This window comes from Schistocerca nitens, chromosome 8, assembly GCF_023898315.1.
Source record: "Schistocerca nitens isolate TAMUIC-IGC-003100 chromosome 8, iqSchNite1.1, whole genome shotgun sequence".
In the NCBI taxonomy this organism is placed as follows: Eukaryota; Metazoa; Arthropoda; class Insecta; order Orthoptera; family Acrididae; genus Schistocerca; species Schistocerca nitens.
The window spans coordinates 35,558,170-35,574,735 of NC_064621.1; the positions used below are offsets into that span (position 1 = coordinate 35,558,170).

At 44.4% G+C, this 16,566-nt stretch overlaps 1 protein-coding gene across 2 annotated transcripts in view; it reads right to left on the reverse strand.

The window, feature by feature from the left end:
- LOC126199264 (myrosinase 1-like) overlaps window positions 1-16,566 on the reverse strand; it is a 152,431-nt gene that overhangs the window by 89,133 nt on the left and 46,732 nt on the right. For both annotated transcript variants that reach the window (XM_049936068.1, XM_049936067.1), the window contains 2 exons: window positions 9,867-9,989; window positions 9,598-9,781 (listed from right to left, as the gene is read on the reverse strand). In XM_049936068.1, the coding sequence (XP_049792025.1) occupies window positions 9,598-9,781; window positions 9,867-9,989 (307 nt within the window). The remainder of the gene's footprint in view (window positions 1-9,597; window positions 9,782-9,866; window positions 9,990-16,566) is intronic.

Genomic DNA, 16,566 nt, shown 5'->3' on the forward strand with positions numbered 1-16,566 from the left:
ATTGGCAGTACCTGTGCCAAGTGCGGCAGTCGCGAGGCCAGGTGAACATTAGTGTAGTCCACCCTTTGGAGCAGGTCGTGCGTTCGAAGTGAATTGTTGCGTATGTGCAGTCGGACGTGCTGGAGGAGACGTCGATAGCTCGCCGCCTCTGATTGCCGTAGCGATCAGGTGAACAAGACACCTAAGCATCGCAAGATGTCCACCGTCGTAAACGGACTGTGCAGAGCGTCCAGCCCTCGACCGATGTGCATGATCTTGGTTTTATTCATGTTGACCCTGCTTCCCGCAGCTACTTGGTACGTAGTAAGAAGGGTAACCACCTGACTTACTTCGTTCTCCGACCGGACGAGTATCATCAAGTCGTCGGCATATGCACGACACGTGAAGGAGCTCGCACGGAGTCGGACGCCTGTTAGAGTCCGTCTAAGAGTCTGCATCAATGGTTCGAGCGCTATTGTAAACAGTATCATCGACAAGGGACATCCTTGCCTAACTGAGCTGCAAACAGGAATCGTTCCTACCTCCCTGCCATTGACTCTCACCGTCGAAGAAGCGCCGCGAAGGAGGCGCATGAGGACGGTAATAAAATACTGTGGTATCGCCATGCGTCGCATGGTCGAGTCAAGGAAATCATGGTTGATCCTGTCAAAGGCACGATCAAAATCCACCGATACGAACGCCGCTCGCATGCGACAAACTTCCGTCAGGGAAATTACGTCACGGTATTCGCCGAGGATAGAATGTATGTTGTTCCGAACCCCTAGACAAGCCTGGTCTGGTGGTATTGTCTTGGATATTACAATCTTGAGCCTTGCCGCCAACATTCGCGCAAAGATCTTATAGTCAGTATTGAGCATCGTGAGCGGTCTAAATTGATGGGCGCTGACACTCGCTGTCGATTTCGATATTGGTATAAGCAGTCCCGCCATGAACTGCGACGGAACGTCCGTGTCAGGGCTCAATAACTCATTACGCATCAATACCAACTGGGACATCATTAAATCCGCAAATGCGCGATGAAATTCGAGTGTCAACCCATCTGGCCCAGGGGATTTATGCACCGCACCCTTCGAGAGTGCGCCCCGGATGTCATCTTCCGTTAGGGGTTATAACGATATGTTTACGTAATGTGTATACATAAACATACAGTTATAAATGTCCCCGTTCGTAGTCTCTAATTATAACAATATGTTACTTTTGTGCTGTAACATATAGCTATAATCAGCGGTGGAAACATATTTGCGAACGCCGACCGTGTACGGCTGTTTCTTGTTGGATCGTCTGATCAGTCGGAAGTTGCATTGCAGAGGAGAGTAAATGCCTATTCAAAATATAATTATTTTGGATAGCTCAACATGAATTTCCTAAGGGACCGTAGTTTATCATGCATTTACCAGTAGAATATGGCGCGGAGAAAATATTTCGCCGCATGCAACTTCCGTCCGAACTCGACGAAAGAATTCGTGACTGTGAACTCTCTATTTGGCAGAAACATATAGAAAATTAAATAATTTCATGAAGAAGTGAGACATAGATTCTATAGTAAATGAATAGTCCATACACCAGTTCCATTTAACTCTGAATTTATGGCAAGTAATAGACAAACTTACACTGCAATGACGGATTTAACATGGATGCCGTTTTGACTGGCACTTCTCTTAATGAAAACAATTCCTTTGACGTTTTCACATACACGTCGCACAATAAATCTGCTGCTAGGCACTTTTAGTATTACACATTTACTTTACACTAGAACAATATTAATTTTGACAATAATAATACGGCGGCAAGACATGCGCGTCCAACACAAGTTACAGGAGACAAGAGAAGAATGAGTAACTGTTCATCGAGAATATCTCGTACATCTAAACAAAATGTGTAAAAATGTTCTTCTTCTGTCCGTTTTTCGCGCCGCGGTTTTCAAAGTCAGTAACTCACAGCATCTCTGACGGCGCTTCGACAATAAACAAGTTACATCACAGGTCGTTCACCTTTTACATTTTCACAACATTATTTGCTAACTGTAGCTGTTGCCGAGCGACTGCTCGATTAATGAATGATTTAAAATGATAAGGCAATCACATAATGTTACAGGGTTCCAATAGCGCCTCTGCATCCGGACCATCCACCTCCGTTTGCATCTGTCGCAAAATTTCTTCTCCTGTCCGATTGTCCGTCGGCGCCCCGGTGAAAAGGAGGCGATAATGCTCCAGAAACTCAGCAGCAATGTCCTGTTGTGACGTCAAGGGCCGACCATCGTCATCATGGAGCACTGTTATTAGGGATAGGCGATTACGCGCATGTCCCTTGGACACATGATGCATGCTAATGCGTTCTCCATCGACGTTGTCCAAGCACCGAGCACGGATCGAAAGTCCCTCCAGTCGACGTCTCGTGATCGATAAAATGCAGGTCTAAATGCGATGGACTTCCGCTTGACGCTCGGGCGATGGGGCCCTGGAGGACAGGTCGCGGAGCACCATGTAGTAATAATCAAGTGTATCTCGGAGCCATTTCGCTTTTTCCTTGCCATACGTTATGAGAGCTCTTCGTATCGCCGGTTTTGCACACTGCAGCCACCATGAAAGAACCGTACGGTGCAGCGGCAGACGGCGAGTGCAAGTCTGCCATGTTTCTTCGATCCGCTGGCGCCATTCGAGATCCACCAATAAGGATGAATTAATACATGTAACCCTCTCGCTGCCCATTAATCTTTTCCCACGTGTCCATTAGGGACATGTCCCGGCAGATCGTGTTCAATGCGTGGCAGGAGATGAAATTAGGAGTTTGATCCTTCGGTGTGAGTACATAGTTAAAATCCCCCCCCCCCTACCAAGATGTGGTCATACCTCCCACGGAATAGGGGGGGGGGGGCAATCTCCTCCGAGTAGAATCGTGCACGCGCCTGTCGATTGTCAGATCCGGAGGGTGCATAGATGTTGTCGATACGAATGCCGTTCACGGTCATAGCCAAACCCCGAGCCGAAGGAAGATAATCGAGGTCACACATCGGAATCCCTTCCCGGAATAGTATCGCTGTGCCACGTCCTCCATCTGGAGTCGGCGCTAGGTAAGTGTTGTATCCATGCACGTCGGGAAAAGCAGAATTGCAGGTTTCCTGCATCAGCAGAATATCAACGTCTGTGGCGTAATTCATGTCCCGGAAAAGTTGCATCTTTGCAAGCGAACGTGCGGTGTTAATGTTCACTGTGCCCACCTTATATGCTTGGTCCGTTGTCGTTGTCATGCTCGTGTCATGTCATTGAGAACTCCAAGGGCTTTAGTCCACTATTCGTGCTCAGAAGGGTGCCCGCCAACGGGTTGCCCTCCTTTGTTGTCGTTCCATGGTGTGCATCCTGTATGTGAGTGGTCATCATTTGGGGGTGGCAATTCATGTATGTCTTCGACTGGTTCCGCCCAGTCGCTGTGGTCATCCATCCGAGAAACGCCCTCTGATGTATTTCGACGTGGCTGCCGGGACATTGGTGTCCCTGACTCCTTCGTCGGCAGCGCTGGGTCAGTCGGTGTCAATGAAGAGGGACCACCTGAAAGGCAGGACATCCGGTCACCATCTGACGGAATCCTGTCAGCGTCCTCTAAAGGCACGTGTTCTGTGTCAGACAGTTCTTCGGCTAGGATACCTTCCGTGTCCCCTAGGCTAGGGGGGGACGTGTCACCCGAACTATGGCGACGCTTTTTGCGACGCTTCGGCGATCGCTGTTTGCTTGCCTTGCCCTTGTCGCGATGATGACAGACGTCTCGCCCAACGATTCAACGTGCTTTCGATCACTGCTAGGACTGCGGGAACATTCTGCAAACGCCTACGAAGATCTGCGACGCTCTGGTTTTACGCGAAAAGAATCTCAATGACAGCTGTCTGCTTGGAACGCACCCTCGTTACAGACGTTACATATAGCGCCGCCAACTATCAGAACTTCGTGAAACTGTAGTGGCTCAAACGGGACTATTCCACTATGTCTCGCAACAAATTCCCCATTTTTTCAACTGAATATGGGCAAGAAGAAATATGTGATACATTACTTACTGTCCTGCTCCCTCATATCTCTTGAGACAATAGTAATATCGTGGAGTCATTAAATACTGCTAGGATTTTAACGCTCTCCCTACGTCATCCAGCAAGGGCTGAAGTGTTGCTGGTGCATTCATCCTCTGATATTGACAGTCACCCCAGGGGACCAAAAATGATGTCTTTGGCTGGTCCTCTGGAACCCCTAACTGATCGTATCCACCCCTTAAATCCACGGTAGAGAAGTACAAGCACTAGCGCACCTAGTGCTTTAAGAGTTGTGGAGGCATGATATTTCACCGTAATCATCTTATCAGAATGCACTCAATTGATTGTTCACAGTTTAAGCCATGAATTGCTAACGCAGTTCATGATTTCAGGTACGAGTGAGTCGTCGGTTGGAATTTTTAGTTTTCTTCTAATAAAGGATTTCCCTATTCGCAGTGATCCAGGTAAGCGGTTACGTCTTTTTTCGAGTTATGTATCACAGTCTTATAGAACAGGTCATTACCTTCGACCTATGATGGCGACATGGTGCACATAATTCTTGAGTTTCTCCCGGCGTATTTGATAATCAAAATACCCACGGGTGTACTGCCGGTCTACAGTGTCCAACGGGCACTGTAGACCGCCAGTACACCCGTGGATATTTTGATTATGGTGCATATAGTTTTACATGAAACTACGAAGCATTTCTGCCCAATTATTTTCTGAATGTGCCGTAGGTACTTCTGTTAGTTGGATGCGGTAAAAGAGTGTCTGTACACAGGTCGTCAAAGTGGTCATCATTGACCACTACGTATTACCTGTAGTGTTACGACCGTTGTCTGTTACTGGACTCCATGTTACTAAATCGCTAAAACGGTGCACGTTTTCAAATGAAAGTTGCCTGTCTATTGGTTTCCACGCACACCAGAAACTGGATTTTCAATATTTTATATATTTGACCAAATTCAAACATTTAAAATGCTGTCGTAATCTCCTTATTAAGAGATGTAATCAACCGCAAAGATCTGACACAATAAATCCCACATTAAATTTAGAAATTGTGTAAGTTATATCCTTTGAGGCAGCATTACTCACGGCGGACAAATTACCCACTCTATATTCACCCAGACGGCAGTTCTAAGCGTCAAGGGGCATGAAAGGGAAGCAATCGTTGAGAAGTGAGGTAGGATTGCAGCCTGTACCAGATGTTATTCAATCTGCGCACTGAGCAGGCAGTAAAGGAAATGGAAGAAAAATTTGGAGTAGGAATTAGGGGGATGAAATAAAAAATTTGAAATTTGGCGATGACATTTTAAATCTGTCAGAGACAGCAAAGAACATAAATCAGCCGAACGGAATGGACACTGCCTTGAAAGGAGCGTATACAAGATGAACACCAACAAAATCGTAACAGGAATAATGGAATGTAGTCGAATTAAATCAGGTGATGCTGAGGGAATTAGATTAAAAACGAGACACCTAAAACAATAGATGAGTTACGTTGCTTGGGCAGCAAAATAACTGATGATGGGCGAAGTAGTCTGGCAATGATAAGAAAAGCGTTTCCGAAGAAGAGAAATTTGTTAACATCGAATATAGATTTAAGAGTTAGGAAGTCTTTTCTGAAAGTGTTTAAACAGAGTGGAGCAATGTATCGTGTTGAAACATGGACGATAAACAGTTTAGACAAGAAGAGAATAGAACCTTTTGAAATGTGGTGCTACATAATAATGTTCAAGATTAGATCGGAGAGACAAGAAATTTGTGCACAAGAAAGGATCTGTCGATAGGTCACATTCTGAGACACCGACGGATCAGTAATTTAGTATTGGGGAGAAGTGTGGGGGTAAAAATCGGAGATGAAGAGGCTTGCACAGGATAGAATAGCATGGAGAGCTGCATCAATCCAGTCTCTGGACTGAAGACGACAACAGCAACATATGCATCCAGTATTTGAGAATGGGAGCACTTATCAATTTCCAAATCACTTTAATATAATTTGAAACCTTTTATAAAGTTTATCCCGCTAACAGTGTCTATAAAATAATGAAAAGAGAAAAGTGTATTGCTTACTACACTTCCACTATTTATGCAGTAAAATTTCAGCAACAGACATTACATTTTAATTTATTGTTTATATACTACTAACTACTCGCAACACTTTTTACAGACAGTATTCGCATAACCACTGAACGTACATGTAAAATCCTTTCTTGAAACGCAGCTCAAATCACTCACCAGTGTTTGATAATAATAGCAGTTAGCTACATGCAACAAACTTTCAACTAAGTTTCAGGTATTTTATAAGCTTTACGCATTTGATTATTTCATTAGTTTATGGGCGAATAATCTGCAACCAATAAAAGCAACATAATTAGTGAAACTTCCTAGCTGGTTGGAGCTGTGTGCCAGACCGAGATTCCAACTCGGAACCTTTGCCTTTTACGATCAGATGCTGTACTGGCTGAGCTGCCCAAGCGCTACTCGCGACCTATCCTCACAGCGTTAGTTCCGCCAGTACCTCATCTCCTACGTTCCGAAGTTCGGGTAAGTTATTCTCCGAAATTTGCAGGATGAAGAAAAGATATTACAGAGACGAGCGTGGCTTAGCCACAACCTGGTGGATGTTTAGGGGATGAAATTTTCAGTCTCCAGCGGAGTGTTCGTTTATATGAAAGGTCGTGGCAGATAAAACTCTGGTTGTGCACTTGTCAGCAAAAGACAAAGGTCTCGAGTTCGAGTCTCGGTCCGGCAAACAGGTTTAACGTGCCAGGAAGTTTCGTTTCAGCGCACACTCCGCTACAGAGTAAAAATTTCATTCTAGAAATATGACTAGTGTCTGTCTCTTGAACAATAATGTATTTACATGCTTAACGTCAAATATTGGACCTATTAATTAATTAGTTTAGTAATTAGACCTTTAAAATTGTTTCATATATTGGAAACAGATTTTTTAAAGAGTCGCGGTAAAGTGCGACGTTAGTGGTGAAGGTCTAACACTACAACGCCGCTTTTTACTGCTGCTTCCGTTGTCTAGCTAACTAGTAAGGGATTATTTTATCCATTTTGCTTCGAGAATACCGCAGCTGTTTTCGTAAATTATACTGTTGGAAATCCTGTAACCAGCCAGAAGTTTTCTGAGATGATTTTATTGTAACGTCAGTAGTTTCGGGCCTGAACCCAGCGTCAGATCTAGAATATTCTTATGTAGCACCACATTTCAAAAGTTTCTATTCTCTTCTCGTCTAAACTGTTTACTCCATACAAATACTTTCAGAAATGACTTCCTAACTCTTTCAGTCTACATTCTGAAACGCTTTTCTTGCACCTGCCAGTCGACATTTTACTGCTTGCTCAGTGTTCAATTTGAATAACATGGTGTATAGGCTAGAACCCTACCTCACTTGCTTCTCAACTACTGCTTCGCTTTCATGCCCCCCTCGACACTTATAACTGCCGTCTAGATGAATATAGTCGGGGTGATTCGAGCGCGACGAGACATCCTGCCTCAAGGCACGTAAATTGCACAACTTCTAACTTTAACATCTGAATTATTGTATGAAAAATTTAACGTAGATTATACACTATGTGATCAAAAGTAAGCATCCAGACACCTGGCTGAAAATGACTTACAAGTTCGTGGCGCCCTCCATCGGTAATACTGGAATTCAATATGGTGTTGGCCGACCCTTAACCTTGATGGCAGTTTCCACATTCGCAGCCATATGTTCAATCAGGTGCTGGAAGGTTTCTTGGGGAATGGCAGCCCATTCTTCACGGAGTGCTGTACTGAGGAGAGGTATCGATGTCGGTCGGTGAGACCTGGTACGAAGTCGGCGTTCCAAAACATCCCAGAGGTGTTCTATAGTATAAAGGTCAGGACTCTGTGCAGGCCAGTCCATTACAGCGACGTTATTGTCGTGTAACCACTCCGCCACAGGCCGTGCGTTATGAACAGGTCCTCGATCGTGTTTAAAGATTTAATCGCCATCCGCGAATTGCTCTTCAACTGTGGGAACTAAGGAGGTGCTTAAAACATCAATGTAGGTCTGTGCTGTGATAGTGCCACGCAAAAGAACAAGGGGTGCAAGCCCTCTCCATGAAAAACACGACCACGCCATAATACCAACGCCTCAGAATATTGCTTTGGCACTACACACACTGGCAGATGATGTTCACCGGACATTTGCCATACCGCATCCTGCCATCGGATCGCCACATTGTGTACCGTCATTCGTCACTCCACACAACGTTTTTCCACTGTTAAGTTTCTAATGTTTACGCTACTTACACCAATTGGGGCTCGTTTGGCATATACTGGCCTGATGTGTGGCTTATGAGCAACTACTCGACCACGAAATCCATGTTTTTTCAGCTCCCGCCTAACTGCCGTAGTACTTTCGATGGATCCTGATACAGTTTGGTATTCCTGTGTGGTGGTCTGGATAGACGTCTGCCTATAACATATTACGACCCTCTTCAAATGTCGCGATCTCTGTCAGTCAACAGACGAGGTCGGGCTGTACACTTTTGTGCTGTACGTGTCCTTCACGTTTCCACTTCACTATCACATCGGAAACGGTGGACCTAGGGATGTTTAGGAGGGAAGAAATTTTCGCGTACAGGCGTTGGGCACAAGTGACACCCAATCACCTGACCACGTCCGAAGTCCGTGAGTACCGCGGAGGTCCCCATTTCGCTTTCTCATGATGTCTAATGACTACTGATGTCACTGATATGGGGCACTGGCAGTAGGCGGCAGCACAATGCACCTAATATGAAAGACGTATGTTCACCTACATCTACATCTCCATCATACTCCGCAAGCCACCTGAAGGTATGTGGCGGAGGGTACCTTGAGTACCTCTATCGGTTCTCGCTTCTATTCCAGTCTCGTATCGCTCGTGGAAAGAAAGATTGTCGGTATGCCTCTGTGTGGGCTGTAATCTCTCTGATTTTATCCTCAGGGGCTCTTCGCGAGATATACGAAGGAGGGAGCAATATACTGCTTGACTCCTCGGTGAAGGTACGTTCTCGAAACTTCAACAAAAGCCCGTACCGAGCTACTGGGCGTCTCTCCTGCAGAGTCTTCCACTGGAGTTTATCTGTCATCTCCGTAACGCTTTCGCGATTACTAAAGGATCCTGTAACGAAGCGCTCTGCTCTCCATTGGATCTTCTCTATCTCTTCTATCAACCCTATCTGGTACGAATCCCACACCGGTAAGCAGTATTCAAGCAGCACAATGAACCTATTATGAAATACATATGTTTTTGGGGGTGTCCGGACACTTTTGATCACACAGTGTATCTCTTAATAAGGAGATGATGACAGCATCTAAAATGTTTAAATTTGGTCAATAATTCTTTGCACGTTTTACGTCTGTCTCTTCATGAAAATCCCTCCTTTACGTTTTATAAGACAGAGGTTAGGTTTTTCTTTTACAATCCAGTCTGTTCAGTGAAGTAGTGAAAGAGGGACTACCCCATTTCAGTACACCTCAGGAACGCGTATACCACCTTTCGGTTTCTCACTGGTGACTTGTCCAGAGCTGAGATGAGGAGGACGGAGAGTATACTGACCGTTCTGCGCAGCCCTGTACTGCTCGTCGTAGAGCCTGTAGGCGCGCGCGTGCGCCCTGAGGACGGTGTGGGCGGCCAGGTAGTCGCCGATGCCGGACGCGTTCTGCGAGGGCGCTGCCAGCCCCACCGACGAGTAGCCGCCGACGAACGAGGCCGGCTCGTTGAACGTGATCCACCAGCGCACCTGCCGCCACACACAAGCCGCCGCCTCCGCTCACTGCACTCCCACCTCACCGTACCGACGGCAGCGCGCTTTGCGTCACACTCACCCTGTCTCCAAATTGGTCGAACAGTAGCCGGGCGTACTCGACGAAGTAATCTGCGAGAATCGGGTTGGGCCAGCCGCCGATGTACTGCAGAGCTTGTGGCAAGTCCCAGTGGTACATAGTCACCTGGACACACGGTCGGGTCGGTAGTTAGTAACAGACTATTACGGCAGGCTACCGCCAGCGTGTACACATTTTAATACACTACTGGCCATTAAAATTGCTACACCAAGAAGAAATGCAGATGATAAAAGGGTATTCATTGGACAAATATATTACACTAGAACTGACATGTGATTACACCTTAACGCAATTTGGGTGCATAGATCCTGACAAATCAGCACACAGAACAACCACCTCTGGTCGTAATAAAGGCCGTGATACGCCTGGGCATTGAGTCAAACAGAGCTTGGATTGCGTGTACAGGTACAGCTGCCCATGCAGCTTCAACACGATACCACAGTTCATCAAGAGTAGTGAGTGGCGTATTGTGACGAGCCAGTTGCTCGGCCACCATTGACCAGACGTTTTCAATTGGTGAGAGATCTGGAGAATGTGCTGGCCAGGGTACTAGACGAGCATTTTCTGTATCCAGAAAGGTGCGTACAGGACCTGAAACATGCAGTCGTGCATTATCCTGCTGTAATGTAGGGCTTCGCAGGGATCGAATGAAGGGTAGAGCCACGGGTCGTAACACATATGAAATGTAACGTCCACTGTTCAAAGTGCCGTCAACGCGAACAAGAGGTGACCGAGATGTGTAACCGATGGCACCCAATGCCATCACGCCGGGTGATACGCCAGTATGGCGATGACGAATACACGCTTCCAATATGCGTTCACCGCGATGTCGCCAAACACGGATACGACCATCATGATGCTGTAAACAGAATTTGGATTCATCTGATAAAATGACGTTTTGACGTTCGTGCACTCAGGTTCGTCGTTGAGTGCACCATCGCAGGCGCTCCTGTCTGTGATGCAGCGTCAAGGGTAACCGCAGCCATGGTTTCCGACCTGATAGTCCATGCTGCTGCAAACGTCGTCCAACTGTTCGTGCAGATGGTTATTGTCTTGCAAACGTCCCCATCTGTTGAATCAGGGATCGAGACGTGGCTGCACGATCCGTTACAGCCATGCGGATAAGATGCCTGTCATCTCGATTGCTGGTGATACGAGGCCGTTGGGATCCAGCACGGCGTTCCGTATTACCCTCCTGAACCCAACGATTCCATATTCTGCCAACAGTCATTGGATCTCGACCAATGCGAGCAGCGATCTCGCGATATGTTAAACCGCAATCGCGATAGGCTACAATCCGACCTTTATCAAAGTCGGAAACGTGATGGTAGTCCCCTCCTTACACGATGCGTCACATCAACGTTTCACCAGGCAACACCGGTTAACTGCTGTTTGTGTTTGAGAAATCAGTTGGAAACTTTCCTCATGTCAGCACGTTGTAGGTGTCGCCACCGGCGCCAACCCTGTGTGAATGCTCTGAAAAGCTAATCATTTGCATATCACAGCATCTTCTTCCTGTCGATTAAATTTCGCGCCTGTACACGTCATCTTCGTGGTGCAGCAATTTTAATGGCCAGTAGTGCGTTTTGTGATATCTAGCACGTTTGTCATAAAATAGTGCAACGATTAAGAGTGAAGTAGGACAGAAAGAAAGCCAGTAGTATGCGTTAGGAATGGGAAAAACCGACCGGTAAAAACGGACAACGGTATTTAGTCCTGAATAATCCGTATTTCTTGGTATTTCCTTGAACTAGGTTATAAAAATCTTTCTATTTTTTACTAATAACCGAGAAAAAAACCGAAATATCAATCAGCCGTAGCAGCTGTGCTAAAAGTTTTCGTTTGAAAACAATTAAAAACGCGTAATTTTCATTCGTAAAATTTACATTGTTTACAAATATTGCTTTATTATAGAAATTGGGAAAAGCGGATCAGAGGTATTTTAATAACAATGCCGACAGAAAAGAGCAACAAACACATGACATAAGAATAGGTACGACATTGCTGAGACATCAGTGTCCCTATTGCGGCGTGTCGTGGCTTAAGGTAGGCGAGCATGTGCAGCGTGCAGGGCTTGCTCCCACATGGTCTAAACGGCAGGCCCTCGCCATCGTCGCGGGACATCCGTTGTATTGCAGAATGGCACCAACCCTAGCCTGAAAATACTTTTACGATGTGACGTGGCAATGAAGAACAATGCTTAATTTATTTCAAAAGATTAAAGACTTGTCTGCCAATTCTATGAAATAATAAAATTGGAAGGAAATTATGCTAATAGTAATAAATTAAAAATTTAACAACAATTCACTAATAGTACACAATAAAAACAGAAAGTAGCCGATCTGCTGCCTCTGCCTACTTAATATGCCTTTATTTGCTTGTGCTCGTGTCAAAATATCGACTTCACCCAGCTGCGTTCCTGTAAGTTATTTTAATATTTATGTCTAGGTTTAACCTTAACGAGCAATCTCAAGCGGTTCATTAAGTTGTGAAACAATATAAATTTAAGGGCCAATGATAGTGAAACCAGATTTGCTACGTGTTTTAACAACAAAATAAATGAAAAAAATTACACGTTTACTTTTATATCGAAGAAGTACAGTACTTCTTGATAAGTACTTCTTGACAGTACTTCTTGAATCGTCATCAGTTCTTCACTTAATAAACCACCGTTTCAGCAGGTTTAAGCGGCAGAAAAAAAAATCGTATTTCAGTACTACCTGCTCCTTATTAAAAAGGCACTAGGTTCCAAGATTTCTCTGAAACTGCACAAAAGGTACGATTTATCTTGGCCTTCCTTGTTACCCTTCTCTCAATTCCGAAAAGCGTCACCAGTGGCGATTTCTGACTGAAAACGTTTATCAGCTCAGATGAAAATAAATCACAAATTCTGTTGCTCTCCAGGGGAATCCCGTAACGCACCATACCTTTAATGATAAACCGCTGGGGCTGAAATTTACGAAAGGAAAGCTTTATGCCCCTCAGTCATATTTGACGCACGAAAAGGTACAGCAAACGGCGAACCATCTTTCCACTCCTATCCCTGTACAAAGTGAGAGAGTGAATCTTCTTACTACAAATATCTTTTGATTCATCAGTGATATTCACTTTGGTGAATAGATGGCAATGTTCTCAAAGGCGCCGGTGTCTTCACACGTTCAATGTTGCGAAGCTCAGTTCTACTCTGCAGCAAAAAAGCCTTATTGTTCTATTAGAAATAGGAAATCTTTGTATCTATGGATAACAATGTTACAAAAACATGATAGTCATTACTTTACGAACTACTTGAGACTACTCATTACAGTTTAAATAGATAACAAATACGTATAATTTATCTTTAACACATTAAAAGATAAGCCGGCCGCTGTGACCGAGCGGTTCTAGGCACTTCAGTCGGGAACCGCGCTACGACTACGGTCGCAGGTTCGAATCCTGCCTCGGGCATGGATGTATGTGATGTCCTTAGGTTAGTTAGCTTTAAGTAGTCCGAAGTTCTAGGGGACTGATGACCTTAGAAGTTAAGTCCCATAGTGCTCAGAACCATTTGAACCAAAGAATAGGAAGAGAAATAACTATTTGCTGCGGAGTATTTTCACATTTCTCAGATGAAAAACAAGGAGAAAATCCTCTGATAACTTTCCACTCCAGTCGTTCACTATTAAAAATATAAGGGTTACACGATTCCACCAGAATTGCAGCAAAGTTGGCGATTTATTTTTATCTGAATTGTTAACAAATTATCATTTGAGGAAACGCTATCAGTTATGAGGAATGGCTACATTTCTTATGTTGGTAGGTTTGATTTTGCTTATTTTGCGAAAGCACAATATAAATTACAAAACACACCTTGCAATAGCTACTGCGACAGAATCTTGAAACACAGTGTCTTATTAAATAAGCAATAGACGACCAGAGAGGCCAATAGCTTATGGGAAATCTGATTGTATTGATTAGCTGTAACATAATTTAAGGAATTTCACTTTTATTTTCTCTTCATTAGCTATCAACGACTTTCTAAAAATTACAGCACTTGATTGAAAGAAACTTAAATAACTGTAACTTCGGCTATATCGACGTGGGTAAGAATGTTATGTCTGTTAACTATATGGCACAATACTCTCCTCATTATGTGCTATCATTTGCCCAAATATCGTTTCGATATATCGACCAGTTTAAGAGATATGAAGTATTTTATGAATATTTCATGCAGTCGGAAGTGAAAATGCTACATAAACTCCATTTTCTCGAGATTGGAGACAGAGACCTCCTTCCAAGTCCGAAGAAAAATTTAGAATTTTAGCTAAATTTTATTCGCAGCAGCATGTGTTGTAATATGCACCAAAGGTAAAATCGCAAAATCATAGCAACCTGTATTTTTCATTGCAAACTTTTCCCAACTTCGTGCAGCGTCTTACCTGCATGACAGTATGACAATAAGTACGACAAATAGCGAGACGATGGGCACTTCACCGTAAACCCGATGTATAAAGCTGTATGTATCACAAAAAATCTTTTTTAACCACTTAGTTTCTGTAAAATCGTTTGAGAAAGATGGCAGTGCGTGCGCCTCAGTTCTGTCAGCACAGCATATCGCCAACCGGCGCCCCAAAAGCGGGCAAAGAATGTCTCGCAGATTCCGGCTCGGTTCCGCCACCCGGCTGCCGTTGCGTGCCAGTTCATTTCATAACAAGGGGATATTTCCCATGCTGGATAAAGCCGCCTCACGCCGGGCCTCCCTGCACAGGTATCCCGCTTTCTTTCCGTGTGCAGCCCAACACGTGGCATCACAGCGTGTCGACGATGTACTGTTGCGCTGTTAGAGCCTTAACTTGAAGTCGTACCCGATAGCTCACCACACCGTGACAACAGGAGTAAAGCCGCTGTGTCTCTCCACAACATTGGAAGTATAGGACCTCTCCCAAGGTCATTTGGGATTGTGCAGAACCACAGTACATTGCTGAACACAATGCGATGACATTCGTCAGCATTACACAGAACCACTCCAGATGCAGCCGTTCGTGTTATGATGTTAACGGCGCCCTGCGCGTAGGTCAGGAACCCCTTCGTGTGGCTGCTGCTAGACCCTGACGAATAGTGCGGGATGCTGCAGGGAGACCATTACTTGTTCTCAGGTGGCTGGCGCAGGTGTGAAGAGGTTACAATATGCTCGATGCACAATACGGCGATCCTCCGTTGTAGTGGCCAGACGTGGTCAACTGGAAGCTGGATGAAAAATATGCCTGTCCTCATGTTTTGACAAGCAATCCTGCATCAGGCCATTCCACTCCCAAATGCCTCACAGAACAGGATATTCCATCACTGGACCTGTCGGCCAAATGGAAGCCCACAAGGAGGTCCCATTGAAACACTGTAAGGTTCTGACAACGCTGTCACACACGAGTAGGCGCCACTTCTGTGTCCTTCAAAGCGTTCATTCAACGTCTGATGCCGTGAGCGCCCCTTACGTGCCTTACCAGGACTGGTATCAAAACTAAACAAACTAGTACACTGTACTGGCAGTTCTGCCTCTTAGAGAGAATTGCACCTCTTAATCATTTACAGTCCCACCGATGCTGTGTACTTGTACGAAGCAAAAGTTTGTAATGAAAAATACAGGTTGCTGTGATTGGCGTTCTACGATGTGTTGTAGGTGCTCAGCTTTTTTGTGACCCTGTGAATTTGAGATGAAAGAGGAACATTTATCACTCTCAGGTTCAGATAGTTTGTCCTGAAATAGCACAATCGATTTGATGTGTGGCTACGTAGCTACTTGGCTAATACACAGTATTCTGGTGGTGTCTGATCCAATGAGAATTTTACTATCAGTATTTTACCTACAATAGGAGACATGACGATAAATGGCTTTTGACCCTCAGACTGAAAACTGCCCGCCAGTTTCCGATTTATATTTGTAGGCACTTCTTTGTGAAGTAGATACATATTGGGAAGTTTTGTCCGTCATATATAGATGTTCATCTAGGCGGACACTTTGGTCCACTGTGCTCTTGACGAAATATTCCTCACGTTATTCTTACTTCACGAACCATTTTAGATGCAACAGAAAATTCAAAATGAAGTATGTCACATTATAGCATAGCATCAGCTTGTTATAGTCCTTTATTCATAGATCAATGGTACGATTTCCGCAGAAACTGTCGAGAGCGAGTCAATTGAAGGCTAAATAGTCTCATTGGTTTGTCTGTATTGGTATATGCACTCTGACATCACCAAACAGCACCACAGCATAAACTCCATGAAAAGGAACATATTAATCTTTCATATTACTTATGTCAGTACTGAACCGTACTTAAATTTAACGATAAAAGTAAAAACAATTGTCTGCTATACCACTAATGCTGTTGGTTTTGGAATCTTGCCTATAAAATAGAAGACTTTCTCGGTAAGAAACGGGTTTTAAGCTGTATTTAATTTTTTCTTTCCTTCTTGTTAGACAGAATAAGTTGTTAGGTATCTGATCAAAGATTTTTGTGGCTGTATACTATGCTGAACGTATTTCTGACTCATTGACAAGTCTAGGGAATAGTGAGTATGGGTCATACGCTGCTCTAATATTGTAGCTGTGGGTACTAGTACTGTTAGATTGTAGTGGAGTACTTATAATGAATTTCAATAGCAAATGTTTCTGTGATGGTGCGTTTATAACGCTTAGCTTTCAGGATAG